The 20,417-nt window shown below is 46.0% G+C and overlaps 2 protein-coding genes across 2 annotated transcripts in view; one reads left to right on the top strand and one right to left on the bottom strand.

Annotated features, from left to right (window-relative positions):
• The window catches only part of Neo (ZP and PAN domain-containing protein neyo), a 71,733-nt gene that overhangs the window by 9,081 nt on the left and 42,235 nt on the right, over nt 1-20,417 (top strand). The window contains exon 2 of the mRNA XM_077416787.1: nt 8,023-8,224. Within this exon, the coding sequence (XP_077272913.1) occupies nt 8,023-8,224 (202 nt within the window). The remainder of the gene's footprint in view (nt 1-8,022; nt 8,225-20,417) is intronic.
• Nucleotides 11,349-20,417, bottom strand: part of Atg16 (Autophagy-related 16) — a 221,586-nt gene continuing 212,517 nt past the window's right edge. Inside the window, exon 9 of the mRNA XM_077416792.1 lies at nt 11,349-11,384. Within this exon, the coding sequence (XP_077272918.1) occupies nt 11,364-11,384 (21 nt within the window). The 3' untranslated portion in view covers nt 11,349-11,363. The remainder of the gene's footprint in view (nt 11,385-20,417) is intronic.

Below are 20,417 nucleotides of genomic sequence, written 5' to 3'. Positions count from 1 at the left end.
GTCTAACGTGTATATATGTGTACACGCGCGCGCTCGTGCGTACTTATCCAGGTAAGTAAGACACGCGAATGCTTTCCGCGTACGTTTACCGTAGCTCGGCGTAACCACGTGTCGTCAAACGATCGGGTTATAGGAGAGGCGAGGTCACACTCGGCTTGCTCGGAATTTATGGGTCTGCACCGGTACAACTTGTCGCTGAATTTGCATAGAGACGAGCGCTAATAGTACCGAGATAACGGGGTGGCGGGAAAAGGGACAACCCCTCGTGGACGCCCGCGACACAATCGCCAGATCGGCACCGCGCGAACTCGCGAACTCTGTATCTTTCACGTTTGACATCCCGCAACCGAAGTGGCAGGTTAACATCGAGTGTTTCGCGGCCACCACGCGGCAAAGGAGCTCTATTTAAGCCGCCGGCGAAGAAGCTATGTTTGAGAAGATTGGTTTCGTCGAATATTATAAGCCGCTTTTGCACGTATAAACCCATCCGGAAGAAATTACCGCGTATCTCAGGCAAATCAATTTAATGGATAGAGAAAATAGCGTTATTATAAGAAAGACACTAGAGTACTAATTTAAAATAAATCTTGTATAAATTATAATAAGATGAATACGCAATAATGCGATAAATATTACATTATTTCGCTATTTAATAAATATCCTGTTACTTATATATATATATATAAATTTATTTTTCTTAAATAGTTTTTTTTTTGGACTTATTAAAATTAATTTTATTGATATAATTGCGAGAGAGGGAGTGGGAGAGGGAGGGAGGAAGAGAATGAGAAGAACAGTCAATAGTTTAGAAGTACTGTTGTTAATAGCCTGCCTAGCAGTCGGAGTGTTCCAAAGATAATCGTAAAGTCGTGTAGTCATTCTCGGAAGAAATCTTCAGCCGCTTCCGAATCCAACATGCAGAGTCATCCTGACAGGTTATCGGCGGTCATGAAGGAATAAACCAGTAGTCATTGCCTTCGTCATACTTAACTAGCTAATTCCCTTGTCTCATTCGAACCGGCCGATAGTAATAATAACGTGGAGTACCTACGATATTGAGATATATCTGTCGAATGGTCGTAATTAAACTTTAATTGCTGCAAGATAACTCAGATTTTTAATCTAAGCCACATCCGGAGCGCAATAAGCGATATTATTTTAAGATTGTTTAACTTGTAATCAAAATAGAGAAAAGAAATAAGAATTTGAAAAAAAGATGAATACATCGCGTATATTCAAGTGCAATATTTAAGAAACAGAAACTCGTGATTAAGATAATAAGAGAAACGAGGATTCTTGATACAGAAAGTCCGCTTATTTTCGGTTGATAAAATAAATGTATGTGTATATTACATGCGCAAATGCATTCCTGTGGTGACACAGTATTTCTGTCTCTTATAAATTTAATTATATAACTGTTGTAATTAATATTATAACTGTTCCGCGTTGCTTATCGTGTGAATCCAAAGCAATGAATTTTCCAACAATGAAACTCTCTCACGATGTAAGCGCGACTATATTTATGCCCCAACTATTTGAATATAACTGAACGGCGGCGACGTCTCTCCTACGAGAACGATAATCATCGTCGTGCTTAATTAAATTTAGTAAAACAGCGCGTTTAGAGTGTATCGAAATTATCGGAGACGACGCAGTCGGTCGTCGTCGTCGTCGTCGCGTGTGCGGCGCGGCGGTGGCGGTAGCGTTAATGACAAGAACTTGGGACAATTACTCGACACTTTGCATTCTCGGCGAGCCGGAGGAACGAAATGGCATAGCCGCCGTGATCTTCTTGAGCGCGCATCTTCAGCGCAGTCATCCTGTAATTCCGGCGCCGAATATTCAATTACAGCCGCGCGAGCCGCGCAATCTGCGAAGTGCGAATAGTTTCCGGAGAACCATCGAAAGTAATTTAGTAATTACGTTATTGGCTCGTTCCTTCTCATCTGCTGAATTCGGTCGTGTGCAGACTGCAGTGTAGGGTCGGAATCGCGTGCTCGTGCCACGCGCTCGTTTGATGTCGTGCGGTACGATGCAACGTGCAGACTGCACCCGCCGCCGTTTGCATACGAGAGAGAGATATACATATACATGTCTCTTTCTCTCTCTCTCTCTCTCTCTCTCTCTCTCTCTCTCTCTCTCTCTCTCTCTTTCTCCGTTCGCAGAACTCCTAGGTGCGGTTTCGCGTATTAAATTCTTGCAGCGAGTTACGATAAGTGATGCATGCACGCAAATTAGAAACATACCATCAGGGATGTACAGCTACGTATGAGAACGTATACATCCTCGCCCTGACGACGTTACACGACACACGACGTTAAAAAGTGACGAGGGGCAAGCCAGGGGCTTGACTGCTTTTACCGCTGCCCTTACCGCTCCTGCATATTTATGACGATGGCAATGAAGGCGACCGAAACGTGCTTTTTCACGTCGAGATGAATGAGAGAAAGCGAGCGTTTATTTCTCGCGCGGCAATGAAATCTCCCGTTTCGCCGACGTGGAATGCGGCCTGGGAATACGGACGCGGGCCGTGTTACCGCAAGATGACAGCATTAATTACCCCGCGGAATTAGATTTCTAACAAAAGCTTTAAATCGCGGCGCGCGCCAATGTCGCGAAATAAGCGCACGTTTCCCAGAAAGCGATCTTTCGCGGGGAAAAACAGGCGCGGTGAGAGCTATTGTATTACGAGACGCGATGTTGAGGTAAATAAAATACGCAAAGCTCACGTGGGTTTGCGTGGTTTATTTTTGCGCTAGACAAGCACGGCCGTATGGCTGACGGAGTGTGTCGTATTGCCGTGCGGGAATGGACGTCGATACAATTCTGAAAGTAAAATTCTTGCGACGTGCACCAACCGCGAACGCGCAAGCACGGACGGACACTGAGTGGCATTGAAAAACAAAAGTGCGCCGGCAGAGAAGTATAGGAAGACAAGTGGGCACGACGTGGATGAGAAAGCTGACCGCGTCGCCGAGATACGTTAGAAGTACGAGCGCATTCAATTCTTGGAAATGCGTCGCCGTCCACTAGCAGCGGCGGAGGGAGCGAGGGAATGGAGATTCTGTCGAGTGCAAAGGACGATTGAAAATGTTGGCGGCGATCCAACGAGGGGGGTCGGTCCTATTCGGGCTTCGTATACATGTTAAAAAATTGTTCCCTTATCCGTAATATTAGTTCCACGATAAATTCAACGAGAACGCGATATCAGATCAGGAGCACGCGAAAAAGTGCGCGCGGAGTAGGAATCGAGTTGTCATTCGCAAAGCTCGAAATATTATATCATACCTCGCTACAACATTAATGGAAATGCCTTATTTCGTGGAACACAGACTGTTGGAGGTTTCAGACATAATTTCATAGGTTTTACACGAACCTGGTTGGTGAAACTTATTTTAATTTTTAGGTGCGTAAAGAGCTACACGCTCTTAAATCGATAACCAGATTGATGTATTGAGAGATATCAGGCCTGTTGTGACTTGAAACCTCTCGAATTTGGTATGCAACTTTGTGCTCCTCACATCTGAATGAGAGAAACGGGAGTGTCATCAGCGGCGCGAAACGCGCGCCGGGGGACAAAAAGGCGGAGAGTAGTTATACAATTCCAACTTACGGCTTCGTAATTACACGAAGAAATATGTTAGATCATATCTCGCAAAGTTGTCGCGTGTACAAAGAGTGTAAAGCGATTTTGTAACGCTCGTCGGACAGACACATGTCGCATCGCGTATATACAGCCCCGCCGTGTTTCAGAAAACCGAAGCGAGTAGTCCGCAGAAGCGGGGACAATTAGGCCCGTCCGCCGGCGTGCCGGCTAGTTGAAAAACTGTAGCTTTACACGGCGCGTTAAGTACGTATAACAACCATCCGCAATTATGCGCCTGGAGACAAACGTGTAAATAAATGTGCATTTCTATGCGCGCACACACATATGCACACAGATTTATACATACATAGGCACACGCTCCAGAGCGCAGAATGACTCACGAGAGTGTCCCAACTATTGTGCGCCTACGCAAAGCAAAGCGCATGACATACCGCAAAGTCAGTCCTGTTACAAAGGTACAATGTTAAAATATCTGGGTACAGTTACTTGAATAATAAAATGGCTAGATACAGATAACGATACACGCTACATTAGCTCCGTTCTGTTTAGCGGCATGCTCTGTACATCTAGCTATATACCTTCCCGCGCGATCCTCTTTTTCTCTTCCTTCGTCGCCTAAATTCTGGTGTATGCTTATTTATTTAAAAACGCTACAAAAAAATAGGTTTTCCTATAGTATCTAGAATACAAATACAGGTGAAAATCAAGTATAGTTATACTTTAGGATAGAGTAATTAGAAGATAAGGCAAATCAGACAAACGTGAAAAACGATACCCAGACATTTAACTCGCAGTAGGTAAGAAACTTGCGTTTAACTGCCGGGGTGAATGGGATAGAAAGGTGGGGAAATCGAGTTGGGGGTCAAGGTTAAAAACTCGCGCTTCATAGGAAGTATAATGATCGAGCATCCGAGGGACTGCTCGCCAGAAGATCGGATATCAGAATCGTAAATGCCAGCTGGCGAATATATGCTTAATTTAAAAGCCGGTTTTAGCTCCATTTACTCACGGGATAATATTATAATGCGATCGACAATAAATTTTCGAGAAACGCATGATAAACGTCCAATTACGAATAGAAATTTTAATTTGGAATCTTAATAATCTTAATATAGACGACACTATCATCATTTGCTCGCGATTTGCATTGATTTAATTTGCAAAGCGATAAAAGCGTTATTACGCTAACTCGGCGAAGTAAGTTTTTAATGTCGTCGCTTTTATATGTACATCACCTGTCCACGAGTTTTCACAGTAAAAGCAGAACACGATTAGCGCATTTGAACGCGTTAACAGCTACGCGGAGAACCGTCGTCGGTGTAGCTCGCGCTCCACCTTATTTACGATTTCATCGTGCCACCTGCGACAGAGATTACGCCTTCCGAACAGGTTTTCATACCGCGTTTGCAGCAACGTTCGCCGCTGTAGATCGCTGAAAGTCTAGTCGCACGTAGAAAAGGAATCTCATTGCCTTTGTTGGAGCGCAACCGGGGAGAGAGAGAGAGAGAGGAGGTCGCGGGGGGAGGAAAAGGAAGGGAAGGGAGCCGCTCTCGAGAGTCGAGATTATACATCAGATTCAGCGCGCCGACGGGCGACGTCGTTGCCGATGCCACTTGAGCTCGGAATCGTATCTAAATGTACCTCGTATATCAGAAATCGAACCGTTCCCCGCGGCTCCGTGCGCTCTCAGCGGCCCAACGGAGTTTACGTACGTCATTTCGTGGGATGGTCACGATGGCCGAGGATGGAGCGTCGCCCTACTCCGGCATCGCCAGCCAGATGCCGGCCACGACCATTTCTCTCGTGCTTGGCGACATCGCGACAAGCCCGCGTGTGGAAATTTTCTTTGACCGTTTTCCGCCGCCGCCTTACGACCAAGGCTCGCGAGAGACGTTTCGAGTATTTATGATATAGGAATACGAGATGCGGCGGAAAGATCTTCCGCCGCTGAGCGCGGATGAAACGTTAGTTTGCGTTACGACGCGTTATCAAGGCGTTCTCTGTTCCTGTCGACAACGAATCTATACGAGGGGGTCCGTAATAATTTATGATTATCATTGTAATGAAAGTCGTCGGGCGTTCGCGCAACAAATCGTTCTCTCCTCGCACAAGTATATGAATACGCTTTCTCGAGTCGGAAGTATTACCGCAATGTTAGTTGGAATATCAGCGCGTAATGCTGAATATATCATCGCGTGGCCACGTTTAGATACATTGTAATAAATTGAACCCTGTAGTTCTTCATTACGATTACCCGGGGCGGCGTGAAACAATTGAAGTAACAGGGTATTTTTACGTTTCTTGCGCTTGTTTTCCATCAAATTCCTAACTTTGAATTTCGATTGACGATCCGCGGAGCACAAATTTATGCACGAGCTGCAAACACACCTATCTTTCCTCAAGCCGTAAATCTGCACGGCACGGGCACGGTACACGTATAGCATGTGCATTTTTCACGGCGAAATGAGCGATGTGGAAGTTAAGCGGTTAAACGAACGGTGAAAAACACGAAACGACACTACCATTGTCCACCTTTCCACGGGTCGGATATAACGAACGCGCTCCGCGTGAAACGACGGAATTGATTGGTATTGGAGAGTGCTTGTTCCAGAGCGGTGGTGGTGTTTCACGTATACCAGTTTGCGTATACACCACTTCGCGGTAATCGGTAAATTGCGCTTCGTGCTGATCGAAATAACGATTTCGCGCTTTTCTAATTGGCCCCGAACCCGAACGGAGGTCACAAATCATATCTCGAAGCGCGAAGGTACGCGGTTATACATGCGCTCTCGGACGAGAATCTCCCCTTTTTGCTCCTTTAACCACCATTACTCTGTTATTATCCCGTCTTATACCCCCCGCATTCCCCCCCCCCCCCCCTTTGCCGCCCACCGTGTCCCTTGCTTTCCTTATTTTAACGGATTCCATGGCCGCGAATGTATATATGAAAGAGTTATCGGGAAGGATGAAAAGGAACAGGAAGAAGGGAAGCGTGGGAGGCGAGATGAGTAGACGGGAAGTTAAACAAAACACTTCGGATGAAGTTCTACGAGGGTACTTAAGACTCTCGACTCCGTGCTCCATTATCGCATAATGCGGCAGTATTATAAAGAAGTAAATGGTACACCCGTCTGCGCGCTGCGTGTGAGCCCCCCCCCCCGGAAGTGGAGTACATTCATGCGACCGTAATGCGGGCGCGTAGATACGTCTCAGTCCGCAATAACGTGACGTCTTCCTACAATTTGAATTTTCACCGGGTAATTCGACCGCGGTTGACCGCCGTAAAGAATCCATCTATGTCGCGGTCGCAACTTCGCGACCACAATCTCGCGGCAGTCACCGTTAAAACAGGCAACGGCATTAGCCCGCACCGGCCTCGGCCTCGGCAAGGCGTGACCCGCTGATGGCAGGTAATTGAATATCTTTAACGCCTCTTCGAAGATCGACGTGCCGCGTCTAGATCCGCATTTCGCTTTAGAAAATCCTATAACCTTCGTATATTCCCCCTCTGCAATCCCTTCCCTCCCTTCCTCACCTCCCCAAGTAATCCTCATTATCCTGATAGCTTATTATGTCCCTTTCAAAGTCCTTTTATTTTTGCTGTCTATCTGTCGTATAAACGCATCTTTTTATTAATTAAGCCTCGGATCTAAATTTTTATGAATGCTCCGTGTGAGAGGTATATACCTAAGATATTTTTATTCTAAAATATTTTGTTAGACTTTTTACTATTATTATCTTTCGTCCCTTTTATCGCGTGCTTTATTCTTCCTGTCTTTCCCTCTTCCTTTACTTCCTCACGCCCTCAGCTTCAAGCAAGTTTTCCACGAGTCACGATCGAAGCTCCCGTCACATAGCGGAGATTAATTACGATTTAGCAAAGAGCGGATGACGTATGACGAGACGTGGGCGGAGTGCCTACTTCGTCGCTTATCGCGACGCGGGCCAATAACCGAGGGAAGAACGTGGTACTCACGGCGCGCGGCGGCGGGAATGATAAACGCGCTGATTTATCAAAATTGTAGTCTAACCCGACAACGTCTATAGAATATCGCAATTGCACGCATCGGACGTGAGTGACATAACAGTGTACGCCACTTTACTATTGACCTACATAAATCTCTCGGTTATCAGAATAAAATGGAAAACCGCGAGCGATTTCTAAAACAAGTTATAAATAACGTGTATAAAAAATGTACGAACAAATTTTAATATAATCCCAATAATTAATATCGATTATAGATACTTTAATCGATTAACAAATCAATAGTCGCAGGTTAATCAAATAAACTATATCGGGAGATAGCAACGTATTTTTCTTAAATGACAGTCGCATGTTAAAGAGCAAAGACGTACAAAATATCTTTTACGCAGCATTAGGTGTCGAATTGATTTGGGATTATTTCTGCTTTTAGGCGCGCTGTCGCAATCGCAATTCCCCGTGTTCACGATCTACGCCCAGAAGAGCTGCCTGGCGGTGAAGCCCTGCGAACGCGCTTGGTGCATCGACAGAGTGCAGGGACACCGCCTTCAGGGTCACGCACGCAGGACCATGACCGCCTCCTCGAGGCAGCACTGCCTCGAGCTTTGCCTCGGCGAACGAGACTTCCTGTGCCGGTGAGTACCGATGCGAGGTATTTTCCCTCTTATACACGTAGAACTGTCCGATTGCTCGTTTTCCACCGACCTGCTTTTCTATCCGCTTCATCGCGGATACGATGTCTGTGGAGTAGAAGGACGGAACCTCGGGCTTCTCTCGTCGTAATATTCGTCGCGAATCGGTACGCGGAGGGAACGCCAGCTCGAGTAGCTTTCGACGAGCGTACGCTCCAATGCATTTTCCAGTTATTGGATTCTTGGACCAGCTAGAGGACGTTACACCACGCTCTTATACACTCACGAGTGTTTCTCAAACATGAACCGTACGCCCGGCTGCGAAAGGAAATGGCCGAAGAATAGGTACGCAAGCCGAGTTGGATAGGATCGATCTAACTCGCGCTAAAATTGCTGTTTATCGCCGTGTATTGTAAAAAGGACGTTTTCGAAGCGAGCTTTCTCGATCACTGAGGATAAAGCGCGGGATATATAATCTTGAGTTTATTAAATTATATTTAAAATTCACAGAGAAAAAGATATTCTATATATTCGTGACATATATTTGAGAATAAGTTAACCCACGCGTGTATCTGAAATTAATTAAATTCTGCGAAGCTGTGGATAAAGATTATTTAAATATTTTGTTCCATCGCTGAACATTAATAAACCATAGGTAGAAAAAATGATCTTGAAAAATTCATACGCGCTGCAAAAATGTTTTTATTTCTTGCTTGAGCTACACGTACGTGTTTGTCGCGCTACTGTGCGATCAACAAATCATGAATGCTCGATAAATAGTAATTTTTCGGTGTTATCAATCTACACGAGCTATAAAGCGTAATAAAACGCTTTGATCGTAACGGAAATAACGATATTCGTATCAACGCGCTTTATTCTGACGAACGCACGGCGTAATATGACATTGTGCCACCCCACCGCAACAGTGTGAAAATTTTATTGTCGAGGAATTTGAATTTTAATTGAATGCATTTGAAACTTGAAAATAATAAATATATAAAGCAGCTGCATTACGTTAATAGCGAATACCTTCTTTGTCAAATAAAGCGCCGCGCGAATATCTTACAATGCGTGTGGCGATATCGATTTACTTTGATCGCGCGTCTCGCAATCGTATATTCGAAATTTATAGGCTATCCCCACCGTGTGTATAACGATTCCGAGAGGAAGTCGACGAGAAAACGCGATACGCGACTTTAGCGGCTATAGCGAACTAGACGCGGATCGTCGTTTTACGAGTGTATATAGGTGCCCGCTAATTCCGCATCGACGGACATGTCCCTGTTGCGGATCACTCGCATCGTCGCGCTGGTCTTATTTACCATAATGCGTAACGGCGCGTAACCGGAGCGCAATAATGCGTATCGCGGCGTCTTTATTGCGCGGCTGCGCGCGCGCGCTTATAAATAATGCAGCTCCGCGTGGACCGCCGATCGTGATTCGTCGTACGCGTTTACGTCGGTGGTATCCGGAGAGCGTAATGACCGACGCACTTTCATTACTCCTACAACGAGCGAAAGAGGGAGACGAACCGTGAGAGGAAAGCTCGGGGAAAGAGGAAATTGAAGGTACATAGCCGGGCATGGGCATCGTTGAGTTGCTTTACGGTACGATTATATCGCATTTTAAATGCCCTCTTTCACACGACACGCCATGGCGACTCTTCCGATCGCGGTGTGTTGTACGAACTGCATCGTTCGTTCGTATGCATTATGCATGTGAAAATCGCGCGAAAAAGGCGCATCCCGTTGCGACGGGACGGAAAGGGACGGAATGACGGGGAAAAGACCGTGTATGGTATTCGCATGCGTGCCAATTATATGCGATGTTACACTCTTCTTCTGATAATCGGCGGATTTATTTTGCACGAAATTCGCGAATTATGTGCCGCATAAAACGCGCGCGTTTTCGCATTCTTTTTGATAACACAAGTATTGGGCGCGTATCGGCATTCGCGCATATTTCCCAATGCCGTAATCTCGTCTTTTCCGGCCTGCGCGCGAAGAGCCGGTTTTTACGCGCGCGTCGTTATTGCCAATTTTCTTTCTCCGATCGTTATCGCCGGTCGCTACAAGTAAGCGTCTAGACAAGAATGATCTCTCTCCGTGCCGCGCGCGCGCGCGCGCGCGATCGACCGTTAGACATTTAAGGATTTTTCTCACAGAAAGTAGTGATTATCGATCCCGATATGGCTTTCTACGATTCACCATACGTTGATTTATATGCTAATCCGTGTAGTCCGTCTGTCAATTACGGCGCACTTGATCTATAATTACATTCACCTTTGAAATACGATTTTTTATCGCGTATCACATTCGCGTTTTTACTCGGCTCGCGCTCTTTGAATCCGCTAAGCATTTTAAACGTGACACGCGTTTGACGCAATAGTATGTAGAAAAATGTACCTTTCTTTTTTCCTGAATCGAGTTGGAGCTGTGAGCGTACGTTTATCGATTTTACTGTGCTCAAACTACGCCGGTTAAATGTTTTTATATTATATTCTAATACGACTTTGTTTCTCAAATATATATATATATGTATATATTTTCCTCATCCGCTATTAAAAAAGCCATGTTTACTCTCGCGTCAATTAACTGCCGGGCCGCCAAGACGTAAATATAATTAGATAGATTAGTTGCGAGGAACATCGGGGTATCCAGGCGGTTTTTTTCATTGACCAAGTATGCGGAAGACGACGGCACGGAAGGGTCGGCGCGCGTCTTCCGATTTCGATAGAGCTCGGTGTTGCGCGTTTATGCGGTATCACGCCGACGCGTCAAGGCTTCGCTATGTTCGTGAGGCAAGCGTGCCGGGTGAATGTGCACGTGCGCACCTTGAGAGCCTTGTGCCTCCAAAGCGAAAGGTCTCTGATGCCAGCTGGTCTCCTCGCAACGACCCCCAGAGCTGTACCTCGGCTGCGACCCGAGACAGGGTCGAGAGATCCTCCGGCCAGGCGGAAACCGTATCAAAAGTGGCGAAAGCTACGCGCGTTTCGAAACCCCCGGTGTTTGAGGAAACCGTGGAAAAGAGAGCACCGGGGTGAATATATGCATGAACGACCCAACTGCCGAAGCAAATTTCCTGAACAAACGCACTTCGCCTTTCGCCTCTCGCCGAGGGGGGACGTGCAGACGTAATCAGCTTAATCCTCGGAAGAAACGGACTGAAAAAGAAGGCGGAAAACTGTAAAAACTTTGTCAGCTTACCGTGTCAATTTCCCACGGCGAAGATAGATGGACAATATATAATTGCAATTACGCCGTTTAATCCGATTCGATATGCGAGAAGCGTGATCGGGGTCAGCGTGCGCCACGCGGAATTCGGTCAAATAATTAGCGTTAATTTATTTTGGCTGCGATTTATTGTGAGCTGCGTGCAACGTTAATATTAATTGGCATTGCAAATGAATAGAGTAATAATAATTATTTGATATACGTTCGTTCCAGCGAAGGCCGGTTTAATCGCGGGCATCCGTATTCATAAACACCGCGGAATAATTCGGTATATACGCGAGAACTCGGCAGCGATATCGACTAGAATCGTATATAAATCGACGGGTCCGCCTATCGAGCCGAGGCGATCGGCAGAAACGTGCGCCCGGCCCGGCCGCGCGGCAAAGAGAGGAACAACAATGAAACATTTATCCACGGGATAATGCACGGCGAGATAATGCACGGATTCAGAGATCATTGCGCGCGCGAGTAGAGGCCGCGCATCCTTAGGGTTCGCATAATCTCTCTCTACCCTAACCCGACTAACCCTGGGAGGTCAACGGTGTGTAACGGCAGAAACACTTAGGAAATTACATAAATGTATAATACTCTGTCGTTCGGGAAAAGTTGGGACGATGAGGAAGCGCGAGGGTGACCTTGCGCGCTCCCAACATCAACGCGGAAGAAAACGCGAAGGAAGGAAGTTGGCTGTTTCATTAAATGTAGATAAATCTCCGCCGCGCGCGCCGGCCGCCGCGCCGGCTGCGATTGTTCGCCGTAGTATACCGCTGCTCGCGGATAATCAAGAGAAACCCGCGGCATTATGTTATTGCGCAACAATACGCGCGCGTGTGATCGGCGCGAGGGTTCGGAGCAGACGCGATGCTCCGGTTGTCTCGCACGAAGCCTATAAGACCTCCCCGTACGCGCCTCGAAGAAGCGCCGATGAAGATCGTATTAACATTCCATGGGAATATATAGTATTCCCCCGGCACAATCGCCTGATTAGACATTGTCGGCGCTCTCCGCGGCGGAATTCTTTCGCGGGAACGCCTTGATTTCCAACGAAGGCGCTTCATCACGCGGGAAGATCCGCGCTAACGCTCGAACGACGTCCGTCTGAGATTATTGGAAGTTATTATATCGCAATTTTTTTTCTTAAGACATACACACGCATGCCCGACGTTGATATATATGGATTGATACGAATAACCCTTTAATGATTGCGTACCATTAGCAAATATTCTTTCCACGATTTTCAAATTTTTTGACTGTCTCTTGAAGCTTCTTTAAAATTTCTTTTATTTAAACTGTCTGTAGAATTTAATCGGGAAACAATTCTTCGATATTATTTATTTGTCGATAAATTTTTCAAAAATTGAGCTTTTTATTTCTTTCATTTACGGAAATCTTACGTTTCAAGTATTTTCCATCATAAATACATATCCCTTGTCTGACTATCGGAATGGAAGAAGTCTCTGAGGGCCGACCAAAGTATATGAAAATGATATAATCGAAGGTCTATCGCGGAAGTAGATATATATAATACGTATGTTTCTTTTGTCCGGCGCATTGGTAATTTGTTGCAAGCAAATAGTAAAGACTGAGAGACTCTCGAGTGACGTGCTCTAGATGAGTATTCGAGAGAACCGCGCGTTCGAGCACGGAGACGAGAGAATAGGAAGAAAGAGGAGACCGGGCGCGAGAGGAAGAAGGAGACCGCGAGATCGTTGTGCACGCTTACGACCGTCGGGACTGGTCGGGGCGATCGATCAAACGCGAATCGGTCGTTCGAGAATCGTTCTGCTGCTACAGGGGGCTCCGCCGGACCTGGGCGATGGCTCTTCACGAGAGATAGATTATTACTGCCGGTACGCGCCGTATCGGCGTTCCTTGTTACCGGGTAATGAGTTTATTGTTTAAGAATCACGCCGGAGTTACATGTGCTGCAATCAATTACAATAATGTAATATAATCGTAGCACGGTCCCGTGGCGCGCGGTGTATAATGAGGTCTTCTCTCTCTAATGAGAGTATTGGTTCACGAAAGGTGGCCGCTCATTCCAGGCACGTACGGGCATGTAATGCGCATGTAAGTACAGTAAGATGCACATACGATACACACGCTGATCTCGTATGCGGATCCATATACCTTCTTCGTGCGTGCGTGCGTGCGTGCGTGCGTGCATGCGTGTGCGCGCGCGCGTAAAGCGAGACGAAATGAAACTGTGAGAGAGCGGAAACATTCGCGCGCTCAACTTTCGCCTTGTGCGGGCCGCGGGTTGTAAATCTCGGGGAAAAGTTAAGCCCGGGTGGGGTATCCAGGAGCACCTAGATAAAAACTTGCGGAAAGTTTCGCGACGAAAAATTCGAATCCTACGTCGACGACGACGGTGGCGCAGCGAAGGCAGCTCCCGGAAATCATTAATCTGGCGTGTCACATCGGACATTGCTTGAACGAAGAATCCCGGAAACGGCAGACACGAAATTCCTTTTATCTCCGGGGAGGGGGTTAGCTCGCGACGATCCGGGAATTCAGACAATTTGCATTGCTGATAATTGTAAAAGACTCTTAAGACGCTATATGACGCCTCGACGTCGAATCGTGTCGAACCGATCGCACTCGAGTTATTCCTTAAGTAGTTAATATTCCCTGATATTATTACGAACTCTCTGACGCGTCCCATGAAGTCCTATGGATTTGCATGTTCGCTCTTTGACATCTCCCTTGTAACGTTCAAATCGAATTCCACGAACGAACGAACGAACGAACGACTGCGAAAGCTGAAGCCGGTGATGGGAAGAGCACTTACGCACCATGACTGAGCCGAAGTGGCGAGCGACAAACTTCCTGGAAAAAATTAACGTTTTGAAACGAAAGGACGTCGAAGGCACTACAGCGTGAATGAGATCGGGCTCCGGCTTTTGTCCCACAAAGTCGAGTATCGCGAGCGGGTTTCGCTGGGGAACGAGTGGTCTCCAGCGAGGAGAGAACGTGTGGAATGCCAAGCTGCAAAACAGTTAAGATAACTCGAGGACTTTTGGTCCTCGAGGAAACGACGAAAACGCGCGTTATTACCACGCGTTATTACGCTATAACATAATCAAGAACGGTGGTAATTAATTATTCAAGTTGTTTAGCACGATGCCCCTCTGTTGAGTAAATTATACTTAAAAACAAGTGTTTTGCTTATGTGTGAAATACAATTTAAGCGAGCTTAATGGCCGTGTTTATGAAAAAAAATGAATTAAAAGATAGAAATGTCATGAGAGTATCTATCAATCGTCAACAAAAGATATCAAAATATTGATAGTTTTCTCCGTTTAAATTTTTCCGCTTTTATTCTATGTATTAGATGATTTTGCAGCAAATATGTAATTTGTAAATTACCAACAAACAACTAAAAAAATATTGCATAGTAACGTATATTAACTGATTTTATCAATGCTATTAGGATAAAATTTTACGATATATCGAAGTAAAAACAAAGTACTTCTGTTCAAACAAGATACTGTTTTCGCTTTGTGTTTTTCCATTTTCCATTTCATATGTTATTGTAGATTAAAATGGAAACGATTGAAAAAGGAAATACCTGATGGCTATGGTTATTCACAAATATATAGTTCATAAAAAATTGTGGAGAAAATGTTGAGAGATTTTGATATACGTTTCATTTATAAGCCAGAAAAATCGTATGCCATTTGTTTATTGCCAATTACCTTGGTAATTTTCACCCGTAATGCTTATCATGCTTTTATATTATTCAAATAAAAATTACGTATATATAGTGTACCAAAACCATATAATCTGTTAAATTGAAATAATAATAAGGTGCGCCAAATTAGCTTAATTTCGCAACTGTAAAACGTCCATCGCAATGGGTTGAACATCAATTCTCCTCGGCGCGAGAAGCGCTATTACCGTTTCCTCGACAACAGATACTACTCCCTCTATACTGCGATTCTACTCGGTTACACAAGAAAACAGGTCCCTCTTCCTGCCGCGCTTAGCCGTGCACTTAACGTTAGGAACGCTGCCCGATATAACCGACACCGACACGTCCAATTATAAGTGCGAAATTCATTGTTCGAGGGGTCCGTGCAAGCGTCCTGTGTAGTTCGTCCCACTCACGCGCTTGAAAGACTGCCAACAGGCGAGACATGCTGCGGTAGCATGTACCGGCGCGGCGGACTACTTAGAGCAGCAACAATCTCGAAGTCGAGACACTCCCACGAGAAATCTCCGAGGATCGTACGGCGAGAGGAGCATTCGAAGAAAGCAAAAGAGCAAAGGGGACATCGGCACGCCGCAGAAAAACGTCAAGAAAGAAAGAAAGAAAGAGAGAGAGAGAGAGAGAGAGAGAGAGAGAGAGAGAGAGAGAGAGAGAGAGAGAGAGAGAGAGAGAATAATTTGGTAGAATTCCCGGCAGTAAAAGCAGAACAATGTTTATATAGCTATACGAGAACGGTGGATCCCTAAAAAAAGAAGAAGTATTAAGAGAGCAATATTTTATCGCGCCCGCTGACGCACCAGAGATCGTAAAGCGGTGACAGTAGCTTTTATTATTTATAAAAGAGCGTATATGTGTCGCTGGGTTTGTAGGAATGATCTTTCTCACCGCAGCGAGACGTACCCCACGACGCTACTTTGTTAGAAGATATACGCTAGCCATAAATTCGCGGAACACGCCATTTAATGTCGCGTCACGGATTAACAGTCGTAACTCGGTCTATTCCTATTGTATTCAGCGCCTCTCCGATTGTCACCAGACGACTGTGGTACCACGTGATGAACCAGTAAATGGGTCCCCACAGTGTCCTGTGCCGCGATGTGCACCGCAATCTGCTTCAGCTATACAGATAATCCTGACGATTGCGGTCTAGAATTTGACGTATCTTTAACTTTCACATACGCCGACCTTAACATTCGCGCGTTTCTTCATAATTTCCCCGCGCCGCGCGCTCCTTTTACTCCTGTTATCGCGCCGGAGTCGTTACGTGAATAGCTGCGTGATTAGATGTAGCCGCTGATGGGGAACATGGTCGCAAACTTGATTGCGAATTCGAGGAACGGCATATTTCTCGAGGAAAAACGTCCGATGGCATCGTTGGCGCGTGCAGCAAAAGTCTGATAACGAAGTTCGAGAGAGGACGCGAATCGAATGAGGAAAGTTCAAGATAGGTTAAACGAGGTGGAGGGCGGGGAATGCGCGAGAGAAAAGAGCGTCGGAAGATGAGAACGACGTTGCCGATGAGGCGCTGGCGCTGATCCGACCTTATAATGCGCAACGGCATTTCTACTTGCTGTACAACGCAGCAATTATCATCATGCGGCTGTGAGTTTAGACGCTCACGAGGATACCATTTTCCGCGGTTGCTCGCCGCGATGTGCGGATATGCATCTGGATGTTGGAAAATTGTATAAAATCATGAAGCCAAGACAGAGAGGAAGAGATAGAGATAGAGATAATTGCGGCGAGAAGAGGAACCGCGGGAAAAGGCAAATTACTGCCGCATGGTTAAGAAACTGAAGACGCGTAACGAGTCGTGCGGTGCGGTTTTCAACGTCTCCCCCTGAGAGATTTCGCGACGAAATAGATAGATAAATAGATGGGTAAGAGCGTGGTCGGGAAGAAGATGACGGACGTGCCGGTTGGAGCGATCCGTAAATAACTAAATGAAATTAATAAAGACGAACAGGGGTTAGTCAAACAAGATGGATTTTGGCGTTAAGGCGCCGCGCCGTTGAAAGCGTAAAGCGCGAAGGGGAGAGTAAGTTATCCGCGCGTCGCGTCGGAGAAAGCACGCGGGATAGAGACGAGGCGAAGCGTGGAACGGATAATGCAGCCACCTCCCGCGTGGGCAGCGTATCTCTCGCGGTGAAAAGGTTTTAACGCCGGCGAGCACAAAGCAATCAATCATCCGGCAAAGTTGTTTAATCCCAGCAATAACGTGTGCCACGCTAACACCGCGTATCGTGCGCTACGCGGCCGGCCGGCGCGGGGCGTAAGCGCGGCGACTTGTTACCGCCGAGGAGGCGGCCGACCTCACGCAAGAAAATTATAAGTTTAGGAAAGACACGTGGAAAATCTATTTAGTCTGCACGCGAGCATGATTCCGCGAGCTAGTTCATCATCCGATCTAGACACATATTAACGAATCGCACGACAGTATATCCGTCTTCTTTTTTTTTTTATGCGTTAATGATGGATAAATGTGCAGGCTGACGCGAGAAAAATATCCTTATATGAAATTACATCGAGTCTAACGGATAATTCTATTCATAATTAATTGTATATATAAATGATCAGAAAAACGTGACATTTGGAAGCTATACATGTGTGTGTATTCAATATTCAATATTAGATTACTATAATAATTAAGGTATCAACAGTAAGTATATTTTTTTAAATTAAACTTACGCTCTTGCAAATCTATAACTGCATGATTTTTCCTTAATTTTGTAGAAGTTCGGGTCTGATCGAGTTAAACTGTATACAACGCACATAGAATGTCGACGTGTTTAACACTAGAACTACCGGGGATTAATCTATATTTATTTATACCAAAGAAATCTTAAAAAAGAAAAGAGAAAAGAAATTAATAAAATTAATCATCTATGTAATTTCAACAAAAATGGGGGAAATTTCAGAAATTACGATGTTTTAAAAATGAGTAATAAATTATTTAAAAATGTCAAACGGGTCATTTTGACCTCCTTGGTAGTTCTAGTGTTTCCACTGTCGCCCGAGTCTCCTTGCCGCTTTCTCCCGATAACGCGCTTTTTACGACCGCAAACGTTGATAGAACCTAAGTGCCTACGTACGGTGGATCGTCGAATCATCGTTACCGCGGGTTACGTTTTCCCCGTATACAGCCGTTCTCCATTACGCCTCGGCTACGAGTTACGCCAGTGGAACGTCTATGAAATCGTTCGAATACCACGTGCCGATAATGGCTCGACGTTTGGTCGCCCGCGCGCGCATACATCGCAACGGCACTAACGGCAATCCCGGGGGGAGGGGGAGAGGGGGGGAAGGGGAACCTACCAATATGCCTAATTAATTCTCGCACGCGCACGAAGCGCGGTATACGCAGGATCATTTTTGCCCGCCGCAAACGTGATAGCGCGCGACGCGTATATCCGTAAACCACCTTCTCGCCAGTCAGGTCAGCATCCTCGCGCCGGCCGCGTCGAATCCGACGTTTCTCTTCCCCCTCGTTCCGGGGCTTCCCTCTTGTTTCCTCGCGATTATTTATACCGTTGGACACATGTTCGGCCGACCTGGGACCGCTTCGTTACATCCGACTTGCATTATCGCGATACCGCAAGGGTATTTTTTTTCTCTCTCTAAGCTTCCCCCCGCGCGCCAAGTACGCAGCTGCGTTGCTCGGTTCCTCGTGGACACACGCGTAATTACGCACGAACCGAAGCGTATCGAAGCACTCTCTCGAGCGCACGTCGTCGTCGAGATTCACGTACGCCTACGCCAGCCGCGGACACGTTGCGTGTAAGCGAGAGCCACTCATATCGTCGTGCAACATACACAGTGCCAGTGTATAGAAACGGACCGCGTCAGTTCGCTCGGTCAGAGAGTGATGTGGCAAATGAGTACGAGAGAAAGAGAGAGAGAGAGAGAGAGAGAGAGAGAGAGAGAGAGAGAGAGAGAGAGAGAGAGAGAGAGAGAGAGAGAGGAGGAGAGAAAGCGGAATCTGATGCGTATACGCGGTTGGATAATCGTCCCGGGCGCGCTACGATCCGGTATTGCTCTCGGCCTCCGAGGTTAAATTGCGATCAAGGGCTTAACGGTGATTTCCAAGGCCGGTGTGGAGAGATACGTGACTGATTTCTACGATTTATTCGCGTTTGCAGTTCGTTCCGCCCCCCCCGCACGTATTATCGATTTCATCCGAGGGATTCCATGCACCTATCTATCCCCCGTGTGTGTTCTGTCGCGGAGGAACACCCGGGCCGGACTTTGGAGGTCGGATCCCGGATCGCGCGCGCAGCCTCGTTCCCGTGCAGAAATCCTCAAATGGCGATCGCTGGCCGCCGTATATACCGCCCGCGCTACGAAAATTGAAGCGGGGATTAACTTTACTGTCCCGACAGGAACAAGGAACAAGAGACTTTACAGGCGATATATTGGCGACGGAAAGTACACACCGTACCGATAGTTGGATTTACTCGCCTGACAGAGGGAGAAATGTAGAATTATTCTTTATTCATTTATCGTTAAGTACCATGTATGTTAATACGGTTGGCGCGCACGCGTGCTGTACAAAAATACAGGTTTTATACTTTGATCCGGAATATCCGAGCTGTTTAAAATAATTCAATTTTAAGAAATTCTTGCGAACGTTTGATAAAATATCACATTAGCTGCATATAGAGAATATATAATATTCAGTACCACGGAATAAGATAATTCAATTGCAGGAAGATCCTCATTTGTAACATAAATTTATCAGAATAAGTATATTAAATATTTTAATATCGCGTTTACGGCAGGATAGAAAACGTATCCGCGCTTGTTAGAACATGGTAAATTTATAAAATATAATTTTTATGAAGCGTTATTACCGTGCTTCTCACACTCCGCAGTAATAACAAACGCTGACAAAACATTTATAATGGGAGATCGGCCGGGTTTCTTGCACGCGCAAAATAGAATAACTAGGTGGATCGTGGCTTTGATGCATAGTTTCTTACGAGTTTTACCGCCATTAGAAAGCGAAAGCGTAACTGTCAGTCCTGTCTACTACTACTACATTCCGTAAGCCGGAGTGTTTATGAACACACTCGAAGATTATGTACGTGATCCATCATCGTTTGTTAGTGACTATAAATCACGCCCGATATAGCCGGGCCGTCGGTCAAGGTTTAGCAAATAGAGGTCTTTTTTCCCCGCGAAAGCGCCAATCGCAATAGCGCTATATATAGCCGGCGTATTCTTTACTACGATACATTCGAGGGGGATTATC

This window comes from Temnothorax americanus, unplaced genomic scaffold, assembly GCF_048541705.1.
Source record: "Temnothorax americanus isolate GAGA-0224 unplaced genomic scaffold, ASM4854170v1 Scaffold45, whole genome shotgun sequence".
Taxonomy (NCBI): Eukaryota; Metazoa; Arthropoda; class Insecta; order Hymenoptera; family Formicidae; genus Temnothorax; species Temnothorax americanus.
This window is presented reverse-complemented; position numbering and strand designations above follow the sequence as displayed.